We start from the raw sequence: 15,691 nt of genomic DNA on the forward strand, positions 1-15,691 counted from the left end.
TGCACTAACCCCTTTGCTGTCTCCTCAGGCTGTGAGTGCAACAACCACGCCCAACGCTGTCACTTTGACCAGGCGTTGTACGAGGCCAGTGGGCGGAGGAGTGGAGGTGTGTGTGAGGGTTGCATGCACCACACCACAGGACCCAAGTGTGATCAGTGTGCCCCAGGTTACCAGCCAAACCCCCGCAGCCGCATGGACCGTCCGGATGCTTGCACGCGTAAGTGGTTTATTGGTGAAATGAAAGGAACTGTGACATGCAGGATAAGAAGTTCAACTTCAAAAAGCGACATTTTCACGTAGAAATAACCAAGTTTGTGTTGCCGCTAGGCTGTATCTGCAGTTCTGAGGGGACAGTGAATGGGGGCCGCTGTGACGACAGCACAGGCTCGTGTCAGTGTAAAGTGAACGTTGAAGGTCCCCGCTGTGACCGCTGTAAGAGAGGCTACTATGGCCTGAGCGCCTCCAACCCTCTGGGCTGCTCCAGTGAGTCAACCAACTCCTTCACATCATTCTTTCTTACACCACAGTCTTCTTTTTTCAGCTCTGTCGGTTTTCAGCTTAGCTTGGTCGCAGGGAATGAATGTTAAATACAAAATTACAGCTAATCCCAAAAGTATTTAGGTGTGTGCAAATGTTTATATTAAAGTTGACTAGTATGTGTTTTTGCAAATAAATGCTGATGCTAATATTTGTTACATTAAATCTATAAATCAAACTGAACCGCATTTCATGATCTTTGGATTTGATGAACAAGCTATTACATGTTTACATCATCTTTTTTGTGGCTTCATACTGAAACCCTCTTTATACTAGCACTGTTACTTCCACTAATACTATGGTAACGCATAGCTTGATCAAACACTGATGTTACCCCTGCTGTCCAGGATGTTCCTGTTCTCCAGAAGGGTCACTGTCAGATATCTGTGACCCAGTGACCGGCCAGTGTCCCTGTCGTCCCCACTTCCATGGCCAGACCTGTGAAGCGTGTTCAAAAGGCTACTGGAACCCATTCCTGTCAGGACGCTGCGAACCCTGCGGCTGTGACCCCACCAGGTCATACAGTGATACTTGTGACCAGGTATGACCTCTATAGCTCTGGGAGGGATGGCATTTCCCGCAATGTGGGTGTGTTCCATCAACAAAATGGCAAATAAAAGGCTCGATAAAATTTCAGTGCTCTGTAAATTCTATTAAATGGTTCAGGTACATGAAACATTTTAGTAATCCCATATCAGTAATTAGTAACAAAAACTTTGTAGCCATCCAGCTTGTGTTTGTCCTTACTGGTAATTACACTAAAATGAATTCTGTTTCCTTCTTTTCAGGTGACCGGTCAGTGTCATTGCAGACCAAGCTTTGGGGGCCGAACGTGTACTGAGTGCCCAGAGAATACATACGGAAACCCTCTCATAGGCTGCCAACGTGAGTCGGACCTCTTTGATTACTCCATTTATTGCTGAGGAGAAGAAGAATTGCTGTGTTGGGTTGTTTAGTTTAGTTTGCTGTCTGAGAATTCTCTAACTTCATACTAATTGTCCATGACTGAGGTACTAGGTGCAGCAGTAAGACCTTTTAAAAAATCAACATTTAAGTGCATGGGCCCTCCAATTAGCGCTTGAAAATGTTTTTCTTGTCTTCTGATCGTCTTGTCTCTTCCTCTGCAGCGTGCCGGTGTGATGCTGAGGGAACTCTTTCAGATGTTTGCGACAAGCAGACAGGGTCCTGTTTGTGCCGGCCGGGAATCACCGGGGCTCGCTGTGACTCCTGCAGTCGAGGGCACTGTGACTCCTTCCCTGCCTGCGAGACATGTCCCTCCTGCTTCTTCACCCTGGACGCCCAGAGACAGAACCTCAGCTTAGCTCTGGAGAGACTGTCTGCCAGCGTCCCTTCTCGTCCTGGAGGTGATGGTGATCTTGGAAACTTCGGGCCCCGCATCCGCGCCCTTGAGGCCAGCCTGAACCTGATCCGGGACTCCATCACCCTTCCACTCAGTACTGCCAGACAGATTGATGACGCTCTGTCCCAACTTGACAAGCTGAGGTGGGGGACTGCTGAGATAGTCAGAGGAGATCTTTGTTTTAATGGTTTTGATATCATCTCTTTATAAAGCTTACTCTGTCATGTCTTCACCTTATTCTCACTCTTGGATGAATGCTCACTGATGCCCAGTTGAACAACTCCTGTTTTGTTTTACAGGGACCAGGTGGACATGGTTAACAATGACCTTTCACCCCTGAAGAAAACCCCTGGTCTGGACTCAGAGCTGGACAAACTGCAAGCTCTGCTGCTCAGCCTCACTGTGCAGTACAACGCCAAGAAAGACGCAACGGAGAACTCTGGCAATGCAGGTCAGAGACAAAGATATACCAGTCACCGCTATAGTCATTGATCATTGATTGCAGATTTAAATTTGACGCATACTTATATCGGTTTGAACAGAATGTCTGACTAAACCATCTCCACCATTTTTTGTTTCTCACTTTCTGATATGGTAGCAGCATAAAATGAACTCATGTTGAGTGTTTTTGTCTTATTCAGAAGGATTTTCTGCCATCAAGAAAGCCTATGATGAGTCTACAGATGCGGCAAAGAAAGTGGATGACAGTGGAAACACAGTGAAGGAGTCAGCTAATGCTAGAGAAAAGACTATAAACCTTCAAAATGAAGTACAGCCAGCCAACACCAGAGATCTGGACAAACTGAACCAGAGCATGGCCTCCCGACCTGACCTCACTCCTGCTGCCAAACAGGTAACTACCAGGCCTCATTTCATTAACGTGATGCTGTGACGTTTCATTTAGCAGGGAGAAAGATCACAGTGTGTTTGGTGGGATGATGAAAATGAATTTGGTGTAAATCTAACACATGAACACAGGAAGAAGCTGAAGCATTTTTTAAATCTTGAGCCAGCATGTCTTCAACTTCCAAATCAATTTCTGTTCAGGTTGTTTATATATTTACATCTTTGCATTCATCTGCACCACTTTTAGTTTTCCTTCTCCTTGGAAAATGCAAGTTGTTCAAATGTCAATTTATCTCCTGAAGGTGGCGCTAGAGGAAAGGCCATTGGGGCATAAACTCAAAAAGGGTGTATGCCTTTCAGAGCATGAATATGATCCAGAATGTTCCTTATCCCTTTTTGTTCTAAAGGGATTAATCATGAGGGAAGCCTAGATAAACTCAGTCATTTTCATGGAAATCTGCCTGTTCGATTATTTAGATTGCTTGTGTGTGTTCCAAAAGTGAATCTAATGGCTATTTTTGTTAAATCAGGCCACAGCTCCCGTATCTGCCCTTGAAATCCACATCAATCTGTTACTTTTCAGGTGTGTGGCAGTGTTCGTACAGAGCCCTGCACCCCTCTCCAGTGTGACGGCGGAGAGTTGTGTCCACCAAAGGGAACCCCACCTTGTAAAAAGGGGGAAAAGTGTGTGGGTGCCCTGCCTCTGAGCAAGAGGGCTGACGCTGATGCTAAGGATGTGAAAGAGCGACTGGATAAGCTCACTGGGAAGATCACAGAGGCTGCAGAGAAGGTATACACATTTCACTTCTGATAGCTCCACCGGTACATCTCTGTAACTCTACTACAAAAGCATGAGCAATTTTAGATTTTTATGTAGGATAATTTAGATAATTCTCCAATTGTTAAAACAGTATACAGATTCTAAAGTTATTTTCAATTCCTTACAGCTCCAGAAAACACAGGAGACAACCAATCAGGTGAGACAGTCTACAGAGAAACTGTCCAATAAGATGAAGCAGACCAGAGACGAGCTGGAAGAGGACCTAAAAGAGGCGCGTGACGTTGTAAAAGAGCTCAAAGATTTCCTGTCAGGTAAAGATTGTTTTAGTGCCGAGGGTAGATGGAGGAGTGGACTGATATGTGGAAGGAAGGTCCACTTGGTTTCTGTAATAATGATTTTGAAGGTGATGCTAAGGTCAGTCACTCATTTGCCATTTTGCCTCCAACTGTTCTGTCTGCACAGACCCGTCCTCCAACCTGACCCACATCCAGGAGGTGAGCGACTGGATCCTGAAAGCCAAACTGCCTCCCAACCTGGCTGCTCTGAAGAGGAAGCTGGAGGAGCTGAAGAATCTGGCGGCTAATCTCCCAGACAGCACGGCTGTGTTGAACAAGGCCGAGCCGCAGCTTGTCAAAGCCAGGAAACTGCTGCAGGAAGCCCAGGACGCCAGGTGGGCATACACACTCCAGGACCAGACTACTGCTACTGATACATGCTTATGGCAATAATAGTGTTTTATTAATCCCAGGATGGATATTAAAACACTTAATAAAAGCATGGACATAGTAGAACACATAGAGTAGAACACTGAATGCTGTTTTTATCAAGATCCTGCATTTTTTTCTTGCACCCATTTTTCACAGTTTCTTGGCTTTTCTTGGAATTGTACTTACTAGATTCACAAAATCCACATTTTTACAACAAGGCCTTGTGCATAGAATCTAGAAAGATCCTTTCTCTGATTGCACATTCACAGGGACACTGCACTGGGCGTAAAGGCCGACGTGGACGGGTTGCTGACAGGCTTCGGCACGGCGGAGGGCTTACTCTCTGACCTGGAGGACAAGCTGCAGAACAGCATGGATCTCATAGACAACTTGAACAACAACCTAACTGAGGTAGGCAGCATGGATACATCAAACAACGGATGACATGGTATTGTGGTATTATTTATTCCAATAAAAGCTGCTTGCCAAGAGTTTTAGAGTGGTTCACTTTACGCAGGCCAAAAACCAGCTGAGCCCAGCAGAGAAGGCTCTTGATGATGTCTCGACACTGATAAAGCCAATGAAACCTCAACTGGACGAGCTCAAAGACCTGCTGGAGAATGGAGACCAGCAGGCCCAGGATGCACAGGAAGATGCAGACAAAGCTGAGGATGAAGCAGCTGCTGCAAACGAGGTGAGAGTGTAGCTATTTTATTTTGAAAAATGTATATTTACTTTAACAATCTTCAGTGTCTTAAACTGAAGAGATGCGGGGGGTGGGGGGTTGCCAGAAGAACTTAGTCAACACTTCTGAATCTAGTATTAATATACTAGAACACTGAAAATAAGCTGAAGCATTTCATTGGCGAGGTATGTTTATAATTGTAAGGAAAGGTAAGTCATGGCCCTTTTGCAGTGCATTTCATTTGCAAATGTCTGCATATAGGGTAAGTCAACGGCACGTCTTCATAAATGTACCAATACAAGTATGTGTGTGTATGTGTGTTTGCAGGACCTGTTGTCTTTAAAGAAGCAGCTGGACCGTCTTAAAGACGAGGCCGCAGCCGGTGGGTCCGATAATGAAGCTGGGCCCGTGGAGGATCGACTGGCGAAGCTGCAACAGGATGCTGTAGCCCTGGTCAACACCACTGACAACATGATGAATGCTTTGGAAGGTAATAAATCAAAAACACAAAACAACAACAATTCTGTAAAAACATTTTTTTTAATTAATGTCAGTTACTGTCTTAAAAAAAAAAAGTCCTTGAATCCTCCGGGGGAAAGAAGATGTTCAATCTTAGAACTTTAAGAACAACTTCTAGGTGTGAACCTGAGATGCTTAATAAAACAGCTAATCTTTTTCCTCTCTGCTTCTGACTTGACAATTGCCTACTGCCTCAGAGGTTAAAAGTAGGCACAATCCGCATCATGTGTAAAATCCAGTTGTAGAATGTGTCTAAATTGACTCAGGTCGCCCAGAACTCTCTGAAAAGTGACCTTTGTGTCATCAGTTGGAGCTCTGGTCCTGTGAGGGGATTTGGAGTGTTATTTATCAGATCCCAGGTCACTTACAGTCCTCTTATCTTTTTCCAGGAAAGGCAGATTCCCTCAGGGGGCTGCAGGACGAGGTCCTTCAAAAGTCAACACAGCTTGAAGGACTTGATGCTAAGCTGAAAGACCTTTTGGCAGCACTTCGAAAGAAAGCCCTCGACCTCAGCACCTGCCAGGGCTGAAAGTCACCCAGCTGCCCTCTGAGCAGCTTCTGCCGCTGCTGTCTCTACAACTCATGTCTATCACCAACACCTTCAACTGGCCGAAAAAGTTTTCAGTTTGGAGAATTCCTCCCTAACTCTGGAATTTTGCAATTACAAGAACATTGATACTCTACAATTGTGGGAATTGTTCAAAATCCTTATCTGGGGTTGAATGAGATAAGATGCTCGTCACTGTAAATAACTTCAAAGTGTAGTGATAAGCAACATTGTCAATATAGGGGGGTGCGCTATTTAATTATCAGAAATCCACATTGTGCGTAAAAACCTTTTGAAAGCACCAATAGTATCACATTATATAGGCACATATCACTATTTAAAAATGTTATATATTTTATATATCAAAACATTGTGATATTGTGAGTTTGTCTTTATAATTGTCATCATTTAGCATCTAGAAAAAGGCCACAGCTTCTGACTTTCTGACAGCTCTGCAAAAGCCAACACAAACCATATTTATCAGCAGCAATACACTCCACTGTGAACACTGCATCACAATTATTGTATTTGTCCGAACTGGAGATGGGATGAATGTTACATTATTTATTTGTCTGTTTTTCATCTGCTGAATCCACAGTATTTAAATGAAAGCCTGTTGATACTTCGTTTTAAGTCTTAAAGCTTCATGAGAGAGGCCAACATGGTACTGCAGCTATTCATTCGACACAGGAAAAAGCATGTTTATTGAGAATACAAAAAACACGTATGTCTCTACATTTGTGAATTCAGAATCATCCATGACATCATTAGTGTTGACAGCATATTTACATCACCTTGTGGCACTTGATAAATTCACTTGTTTAACAAGACAGCAGTATTTGCACTTAATGACTGTGTTTCAATGACTCCACCTGAAAATAAAGTTTAATCTCATAAATATAAAGAACATTTTCCATTCATCTCTTTGGGTACAGTGGAAGTTGGATTTGTAATCCATCCATGTAATCCAGCATATATCGAAAATGTTATAGTGTGAACACTGAAGATAAGTTAAGTAAAGATATTCAGAGCATACAAGTGACAAGACTCTGAAGTCTGAAAAAGCTTTTCAGCTTTGTAAAAACTTCAAAACAAATCAGAAATGAGCTTTCACACTGCATAGGTCAGCTAAATCTATTCAAACCCAATTCATTTTAATGGTATTGAGTAATATGTAGAGTAATATACAATGATAACAGTTTTGAGAATATAAATGCCAACAGCATGTATGATTTTATAAATGATGAATACAAGGTACAAGGTTGATTTATTTGTCACAGGTTGTAGAGTGAAACTGACTTTGAATTCCTGCTTGTGTCTGCTTTAACGTGGTGTTCATTGCGTAAAGTCATTCCGTGATAGAGTGTCTTTTACAGTATAGATGCAGTCCCGGTCGATGGAGCATGTTCTCCGCAACAGTGACATGAAAAAGCTGAGCAACAGAAGTATCAACGCCTTCATTCTGAGACGGATGACGCTCAACTCAACTGCCGTCAACTCAACAGACAAACTAAAAAAGAGACACAAAAATGTGTTATTAATTACAGGCTGGTTCGAGTCAGTCATTTGTTTAGTTGACATCAAAATTCTGATTGAGAGAGATGACTCTACCTGCGTGAGATTTATCTCAGGCTAGCAGCCAATCACATGACAGAACACACTCCGGACTGAAGCGGCTGGTCCTTCCTCTGAGCCACAGCTTCCATGCTGCAACACATCACACAAACAAGATTCATTAGAATAATTCAATGATGAAGACAAATGATGACTCTCCCTGGGTGTGGTATTTCTTTTCCACATTGAAAAAACTGCTGGATCTTCTGCAAATGGTCACATCATTTTCCAAGAGAACTGATTGGTCAGTAGGCGGTGCTTTTATAGAGTTGATCTCTTATCTCGAACATAACCTGCTCCAGCGCAGGTTAGTCGTTCAGCATAAGTTACTGAAGTACCCCGGTAAGAAGTGAACCACCGTCGTAGGAATGAAAACTCAGGGTTAAACCTGAATTTACTTCGCTAACCTCAAATCCTGCATCGTAGTACAGGCCTCAGGTGAGTTTTAATTTTTCCATGTACTCGAAAGACAAGGTACATATATTGTGTGTTGACAAGTTATGTAAAGTTACTGTCAAGTCTTTCTTTTGGCTAGAATTGTATTTTAATTAGCACTAATCTGCCATGGAGAAATTAAAACTCACAAGGAATTAAACATGAGTGCTTTGAGCCCTATTCAGAAAATGGGCTAGTGCTGCACTTCAGAATTTCCAAAATGAGTACTACTACAACAAACACAAAGATTCTGACAAAAAACATATTTTAGCCTGCCAAAACATTTCCCCCCATTTCCACGGATGAAAAAAAAAACTAATTTATTTAACTAATTTTTTTTTCACCTGTTTTTAAGGCATTAACACAGGAGAGAACAATTTAGCTCAGACTAGAAAATTACTCACCAGAAATGTTTTTCTCACTTGCCCGTCATGGCTTCCGTACTATATTACAACTCACACTGTAGGTATATTATCCACTGCACCTGATGAAAAATACTCTTAGAATATTTCTTGAAAAGGTTTCAGAACCAATAGCTATTCAATCTTGCTTGACGAATTATTCATATAACCAAAACACAGTGTTGGCATATTTTTGGCAGAAAATATTAATCTCAATATTTTGAACATATTTCTTATTTTTCTGGTAAATGTGACATGACCAATTTTCTAGCATCTCAAACAGGGCAGTGGCTCTCACCTCTTGGATGGCCTGAACGGAGCGTCGATTTCTGAATGAAAGTTATTGATTTCTCCAACAGTGAGGGCTTTGCCAGGCCCACTGTGACTGGCTCTCAGTGGTGGACAGAGACTTTTGTCCGACTCAGGATTACTGCAGGGTAGATGATTAGCAGCATGAACGGGATTTCCGTTTGGGTCGAGGGCATCAGCCTCATTGTGGCAGGGTCCCAGCATCTCCAGATCATTCTGGGAGGAGGAATGTACTATGATGTGGGGCATGGAGAGGGAGGAGTGGGACGGCTCACTCTGGGAAAACTGCAGTTTCGTCATGTGGTGAACTACTGAGGCTGCGTTGAAGGCTTGCTGTTGGAAAGGGGCACACAAAGCAGGCACGTGATTGGCAAAGGACAAAAAATCATGAAAATGCACAGAGCGCAGAGCATGGTGCAGCGGCATGGAGATGTTTCCCTGTTTAAATGTTTATTTTTATAATGTTAGTTCTGAATCTATTAATCTGTTAACTCACACCAGTTTAGCTATAACTTGAGTCTAGCTGTGGTTGCTATAGTGACAGTGTTAGTGCATCTCAACAAGAAATATTAATGTGAATTGATACTGTAATTTTATAGTTTGAAATTGGTTCTAGTAATGAAATATGGGTTTTCTGGTTACCTAGTTGAAGCTCATTGCTTATTTTCTAATTGATTTTTTGTTATGCTAGCTAGGCGGTCAACTCACCATTCTAACACTAATCCATTTTCTCAAAGACGAAAGTCATTAAGATCTTAGGTAAGCAATCTCAGAACAGTGGACAGGATTAACACAGAATTAACTCTGGTCATGTCCATTCATTCATTCCTTTTGGTCGGACGTCCTGACCACTCTATCCCTCGTGCTTGGCCTCAGCGTCCCTGACAGCCCCTTAGTTGCTTTGTTAGGTGATTTGTCTTCAATTCATATTTCACTCACACACAAACCTTTCCTTTTTGTATCCTTAACACTTGCTAAAAAGGTCATCCTTTTCAACTGGAAAGATAGAACAAAAATATCAATTCAACACTGGTTCAAACTTCTCACTGAACATTCGACACTGGAAAAACTTACAGCAACAATAAAAGGACAACTTACATCTTATCTAGACACCTGGAGTCAATTTTTTTTCTTATGTTAATAGTTAATCTTGATCATTTTCTATCTCTTTTAACCATGTATTCTACTTCGCACTTGAGAAGACATGCTTCCATTAAAGTATCCTTGAGATAATTAATAGTGAGCAGTTTTGTCCCTCCAACCCCCCCAAAAACACTTAGCCCCCCCCCCCCCCCCAACCTTTGTTTGTCTTTGTTCAGAGTTTTTGTATGCATAATATGTAAGTATGTTCTTTTTTTTGTTGACATATAGACACATATATATAACTTATATATACCCTATTTACTCTTGTTATCGTTACTATGTGTATGTGTGTAAATATTTGTGTGTAGATCTATGTGTATAGTCAAACAAAAAACAAAACAAAAGGATTAACACAGAATGAATTGGATATGATATAGAACAAGGTCACATGCGTATCCACTCACACACACACTGAATGTTTTTAGTGAAATTCATAAGCTATGTTTATCCTAACCTGTTCCATTCACCCCTCATGAACTGTGCCTCCCAAATAACAATATATTTTTCACAGATCTGCATGATTCATGTGAGTCTCATTTGAAGGTTAGAAAATCCTGAATCCTGATTAATCCGGAAAAAAATCACACGACACAGACACGTGACACATTTGTCAACGATTGGTAAGGACACCGTGGTGTTGTTGTTGTTGTTGTTACAACCCGTGATTGTAATTACCCCTCTTTCTCTGGCTGTATAATGAATAATTTACTTAACCTCAAGAAACTTTGGAATGATATAATTATGTGTAAGTGTCAAATGCAATAACAGTGTTGAGAGCATTTTACAATGGAGTTTTATTTTCTTTATCGAGTACAGCAGCTGTGGTCACTTTGAAATTATCATGGTTATAAAAGCTGTCATAACATAAACCACTCCGGCAGCATAATCCGCTTCACCACTGTTTGTCAGCATGCTGACTATGTTCCTCATTTTTGCTAAAATATACCTACTTACACAGTTTTTTTTGTATTTTTCCTGGGTGGCTCAGCTTATGTTGGTTGCCTATAACCAACAAAAGCAAATGAAGCTGTAATATAAAGTAGTTCATGAGCCAAAAGTGTCTCTTACCTTCCATTTGGATTTGGCAAAGTTTTTCTCCATCTGTTCACAGACAGACTCATAAATGTCGAGGTCTTTTGCTGTGTTTTCTGCTATCCTGCAATCAAGTTGATGACTTTAGTTAATTTGGAAAACAAAAAAACACTGTGGCTATGTGTGTTTGTGGATGTGGGTATGTGTGTTTGTGACAAAGAAAAACGACTAACCAGGGGTGTCGGAGTGCCTGTTCGGTGAGGAAGCGTTTTGAGGGATTTTTCTCCATCATATTCCTGATGAAGTCTTTGGCTGTTGAAACATGTCAGAGACAGCTGTTGACCTGCTGCAAGCTTACAATAACACACTTTTAAACCAAACTTTAAACTTAATTGCACCTAAGCAAACAAAATAAAAGGCTAATAAATCAATAACTCATCTATCAACTGAGTTAAAAGGAGCTTAAATAAGAGCAGAAGACAGATACAGCCCCGTCGACGTGGCAAAAAGGGGAATGATTATTTTTTCACCATAATTTCATTCATAAGTAACACAATGACAGAATGTATGACTATTTTGGTCATGGGATTCATGCACTTTCTGTAAAAATAAAAAGGCAAAATCCTATTAGATCAGCATTCCTGGGACAAAAGCTTATCAAATTGGGGTCCTTGGTCTAATTTGTGCCAGTTTGTCCTAGACGTGAAAGAGTTTGAGAACCATTGATGTAAAGTCTAAAGTGCTGTGCAGAATAACAGAAAATCTCATGCTTGTGTGTTTAAGGGATGTTGATCATTGGATAACAGCTGGTATAAAGTAGCATAATGTTAAACAGTGTCTTATCCTTGACCTTCATGCAAATGACATAACCTTCTGTATTCAGTAATACGTTCTTCTGTTTAAAGTTCTTACAAAACCAATTCATCTACCACAATGCTCCGTCAAATTCAAATTCTAATTTGGTTTATTAGTATGAATGTCAATGTAACAGTATTGCCAAAGCTTCAAGTAAAATACAAAAGAACAATTCAATTCATACAGTTAAAGAAATAAATCACTGACCATCATGCTAAGGCAAGACAAACATAACCTTTTTATTGTCCCCTCTTTGAAACACAACTCCATTTAATTGCCTCTTCACAGCTAGCATGGCATTTACTTTTACTTTTTATGTTTTGGTAAGGTTTTTTTCAAAAGATTTATTTTCATCAGCCTTTTAACATCTCCTCAGCACTTTTCAAAATCAGCACGTTTTTCACTATCAAAGCATTAGCATTTTTTGTTCTGCCTGTCCTTCACAGAATTCTTGTATGTAATCTGAAGACTGTTTGGCATGTCTCCTAATGCCAACTAATTTAATCCCTCAGGCAGGAGAGAACTGTCCTTGCCCATTTAGTATCCACAGTAATCATATATTACCTAATCCGAAACCGATACTAACCACCATAGCTGTCCTCAGGAGGTATGCTGGTCTATATTAGGTTAAGCGCTAGGGATATATAAACAAATCCTGATCTGTACTTTAGCTAACACAGAGTAATGGCACTATCTTTGTCACATTTTACAAAACAACCAGAGCTAGATTTAACTCATTTGAGGCCCATTACAAAACAAGTCTTAACACGTTAGAAGAATATTTCAACATAAGATCTTGTCGTGTACGATAACATGACACTTCTTGCTTACATCACTTCCTTTTAATAATCGTAACAGTGAAATGCATTTTCACTGCTACTAACTACTTTAACCTCATAGGTGTTACAAAGACAACTGCAGGTGCTAAGAATTTTGAAAAAGAAGTCTTTAAGGCAGTAACATGTGCAAACTTTTAAAGCTCCTCTCTCAAGCCCTCATGTCTCACTTCAAGCCGAGTATTAAGGCTGTCAAGTCTTATGTAAGTCAAGACACTTGACAGATAAGTCCAAGTCAAGTTTTAATTCAAATCCGAAGACATTATTTTGTTTTAAGTTTGCTTTAAGTCAATGATTGAAAAGGAATAAAAAATGCTGACCCATTGAACACGAAGTGCAGGGGTCTTAGATGTCTAAGCATTTTTGAAGATTGAGATGTGAAATGTTTTGTGCTGTTTCCATACCTGACTCAGAGATGTTATCCCAGAAGGGTGAATGAAAGGCATAATCAGCTCTCATGATCTTTGAAAACAGACGAGTATCGTTCTCTTCAAAGAAGGGAGGGTAGCCACAGAGCCTGCAACACAGAAACAACAGGCTAACTCAGTTAATCCCTCGACATCCACCTTTTGTAAATCCCTTACATCTAAATTCTGGATCAATTTTAGATGACACCAGCTATGGGGCAGTGTTTTGTTCATGGTTACAGCAACTGAGTGTTAACTAAATATGCTATAACAGATCTGGAGCCTCAGTCCATTAACACTGGCAGAGGCTCATGGGCACTGTAGTATATAGTTACATTCCACAAGCCAAAATTAAATTAGAGAACAGAAATGTACTCACAGGATGTAAGTGATAACTCCAATGGACCAGCAGTCCACTGCTTTGCTGTAGGGTTTCTGAGCCAAAACCTCAGGGGCTGTAGAATGACACACAGTGGTATCATGCAGGTATCAGAGCGAGAAGAAGTGCTGTTTGAAATGGATTACTTTTACCATGGCTATCCTTTTCTACATTGTTGGGATTTAAAATGTCACTATAATCACCTCTATTTATGACCGCCTGCTGTAAAGCCACTATTATCCCATAAAGTTTGACATTTTCTGTAAACTACTAGATGATTTAGTCTTAAATATTTTAATCTCTTCACATGGAAATGTTCAATATCCTAAATGATATTACTAATCATTTCAACCTAAACAACGCCTATAGTACTGCAGTTCCAATAGCGTTTAAATATGACTGACAAAACCATCAATGTGTCATTATGACAATGTGTACTTTTTAGCTGCTAATACATTTTAGTATTTCATACATTTGAACATGTAGTATGATCTATTCCCTCTGATTATACAGACATGGGCTCTGGACGCCTTGGCCGTGTACTTCGAATAGAGCTTGACTAATGCTGTTATCAAGCTAAAATAATCCTTTTTATTCTCATCAAGTTAATGTCTTTTTTTGAAAACAGTTTGAGGATTGATTTGATTTGAACAACTGGGGTCTATTATTTTCAAATAATGGCAAAAAAAGTAGAGTGTTAAAACCAAATTCATCATTTCTATGATCCTGATCATGGGCTTGCAGGTAAATGAGATAATGTGTTCGGTACCTTCCCAACATGCGCTCGGGCAATAGATTAATGATCTATATTACATTTTGGACTTTGGACATGGTTATGTCCAACTGTCTGCTGTTTCCTACATTATCAATTGCTTATGTCCTGCTGATCACAATGAATTATACCAGTCTCTGTTGAATAATCTTACCCCCAAAACATCTAGGCATAAGTTCATTGCATTAGTCACTACATGCAAAATGGTTGAACACGTTATCAAAAATCAAAGTTAAAATACTTTATTCATATCCTTTGCCTACAAGTATATACTGTAGCTAAACGAAATGTTGTTTCTTAAGGACCATAAACAAAGTAAGAATATAAAACAACAACATCAAAATAGCAACACTCAGACCAATACTCAATACCAGTAAACAGTAACAATACACAGCGAGAAGTAATATATTATGAATATTACGAATGTTGTTTTCACCTGAGAACGGGATAATTAATTTTCTCGTGATCACGAGATAACAAACCATAGCTGAATACAGGGGCTGGCAGGTGCGTTTCTTTAGGATAATTTCAAAGCAATTACCAGTGTCACTGGTAAGTTCAGTTGGTAGAGCACAGGGCTCAGTTTGATTAGTTTGATTCCTGTTCATGTTGACTTTCTTTCTCTTCTTATGTGTGTATTATCCTCTTCAGCAAAATTGTTATGAAGAGATTGAGGGGAATCCAATCACACATTTCATTACGGCTATTTCAAAGGTTCTGAAAGCCGTCAGGAAATGTGTAACGTTACATGGATTCCCCTGAATGAGAAGGAATTTCCTCTGCCTGGGAATGATGGGGAAATGAAAAGTCCATAGGTTGATGGATGTGGACCAAGAACGCCCAGTCCAGCATGTGCTTTACAGTAATGTGAGCATGTGAAACAGTCTTTTCATAAGAACTTTGTTGAAGAGGATTATGAAAAATATAAAACATAAATAAAACAATTTAGTCTTCAGTGAGAATTGAGCACACAACCTTAAACCTAAAAGTCCTATGCTCTACCAAGTGAGCTAACCAACAACACAACAAACCTCACTGTAATTACCATTATGGTTATCTCAAAATCACGAGAAAATGATGAGTAAAAAAATATTTGATTAGGGCTACCGTATATATATATATATTCATATATATATACATTCATATATATATATATATACTGTATATATGAATGTATATATAGATAGACATTCGATACATGTCTATTAGAATTTTTTTGTAAATGTGTCCTGAATTGATGAAGATATCTGTTGTGATGTGGAAGAGAATCTGTGATACAACAGGCAACAGTCCTGTCTCTTTCTTTTCTGTTTTACAATGACATGCTCTGTCAACAAATTACAGTACCAACAGTAAAAGCTGTGATTCCTGTCCTCTCTCCTGCAATGTATAACTTTGTACTGGTGAAAGTGATATATGCCAGACAAAAAAAGTGCAGCCTTGTGCATTTTCAATCATTGTCATCAAAATCTTAGCCAAAGTGTACATCAGAAAATACTTACAGAGTACACTGTTATATTGACAAG

The 15,691-nt window shown here is 40.0% G+C and overlaps 2 protein-coding genes across 2 annotated transcripts in view; one reads left to right on the forward strand and one right to left on the reverse strand.

The window, feature by feature from the left end:
- LOC123987081 (laminin subunit beta-3-like) overlaps positions 1 to 6,886 on the forward strand; it is a 17,344-nt gene extending 10,458 nt beyond the window's left edge. The window contains exons 12-23 of the mRNA XM_046075691.1: positions 885 to 1,078; positions 1,326 to 1,422; positions 1,665 to 2,040; positions 2,197 to 2,348; positions 2,539 to 2,750; positions 3,327 to 3,533; positions 3,691 to 3,835; positions 3,987 to 4,194; positions 4,501 to 4,642; positions 4,749 to 4,925; positions 5,244 to 5,406; positions 5,825 to 6,886. Coding sequence (XP_045931647.1) covers positions 885 to 1,078; positions 1,326 to 1,422; positions 1,665 to 2,040; positions 2,197 to 2,348; positions 2,539 to 2,750; positions 3,327 to 3,533; positions 3,691 to 3,835; positions 3,987 to 4,194; positions 4,501 to 4,642; positions 4,749 to 4,925; positions 5,244 to 5,406; positions 5,825 to 5,964 — 2,213 coding nt within the window. The 3' untranslated portion in view covers positions 5,965 to 6,886. The remainder of the gene's footprint in view (positions 1 to 884; positions 1,079 to 1,325; positions 1,423 to 1,664; positions 2,041 to 2,196; positions 2,349 to 2,538; positions 2,751 to 3,326; positions 3,534 to 3,690; positions 3,836 to 3,986; positions 4,195 to 4,500; positions 4,643 to 4,748; positions 4,926 to 5,243; positions 5,407 to 5,824) is intronic.
- LOC123987098 (calcium/calmodulin-dependent protein kinase type 1G-like) overlaps positions 6,659 to 15,691 on the reverse strand; it is a 17,437-nt gene continuing 8,404 nt past the window's right edge. The window contains exons 3-9 of the mRNA XM_046075713.1: positions 13,394 to 13,483; positions 13,012 to 13,124; positions 11,150 to 11,228; positions 10,953 to 11,040; positions 8,731 to 9,074; positions 7,594 to 7,689; positions 6,659 to 7,492 (exon numbers count right to left, since the gene is read on the reverse strand). Coding sequence (XP_045931669.1) covers positions 7,626 to 7,689; positions 8,731 to 9,074; positions 10,953 to 11,040; positions 11,150 to 11,228; positions 13,012 to 13,124; positions 13,394 to 13,483 — 778 coding nt within the window. The 3' untranslated portion in view covers positions 6,659 to 7,492; positions 7,594 to 7,625. The remainder of the gene's footprint in view (positions 7,493 to 7,593; positions 7,690 to 8,730; positions 9,075 to 10,952; positions 11,041 to 11,149; positions 11,229 to 13,011; positions 13,125 to 13,393; positions 13,484 to 15,691) is intronic.

This window comes from Micropterus dolomieu, linkage group LG18, assembly GCF_021292245.1.
Source record: "Micropterus dolomieu isolate WLL.071019.BEF.003 ecotype Adirondacks linkage group LG18, ASM2129224v1, whole genome shotgun sequence".
In the NCBI taxonomy this organism is placed as follows: Eukaryota; Metazoa; Chordata; class Actinopteri; order Centrarchiformes; family Centrarchidae; genus Micropterus; species Micropterus dolomieu.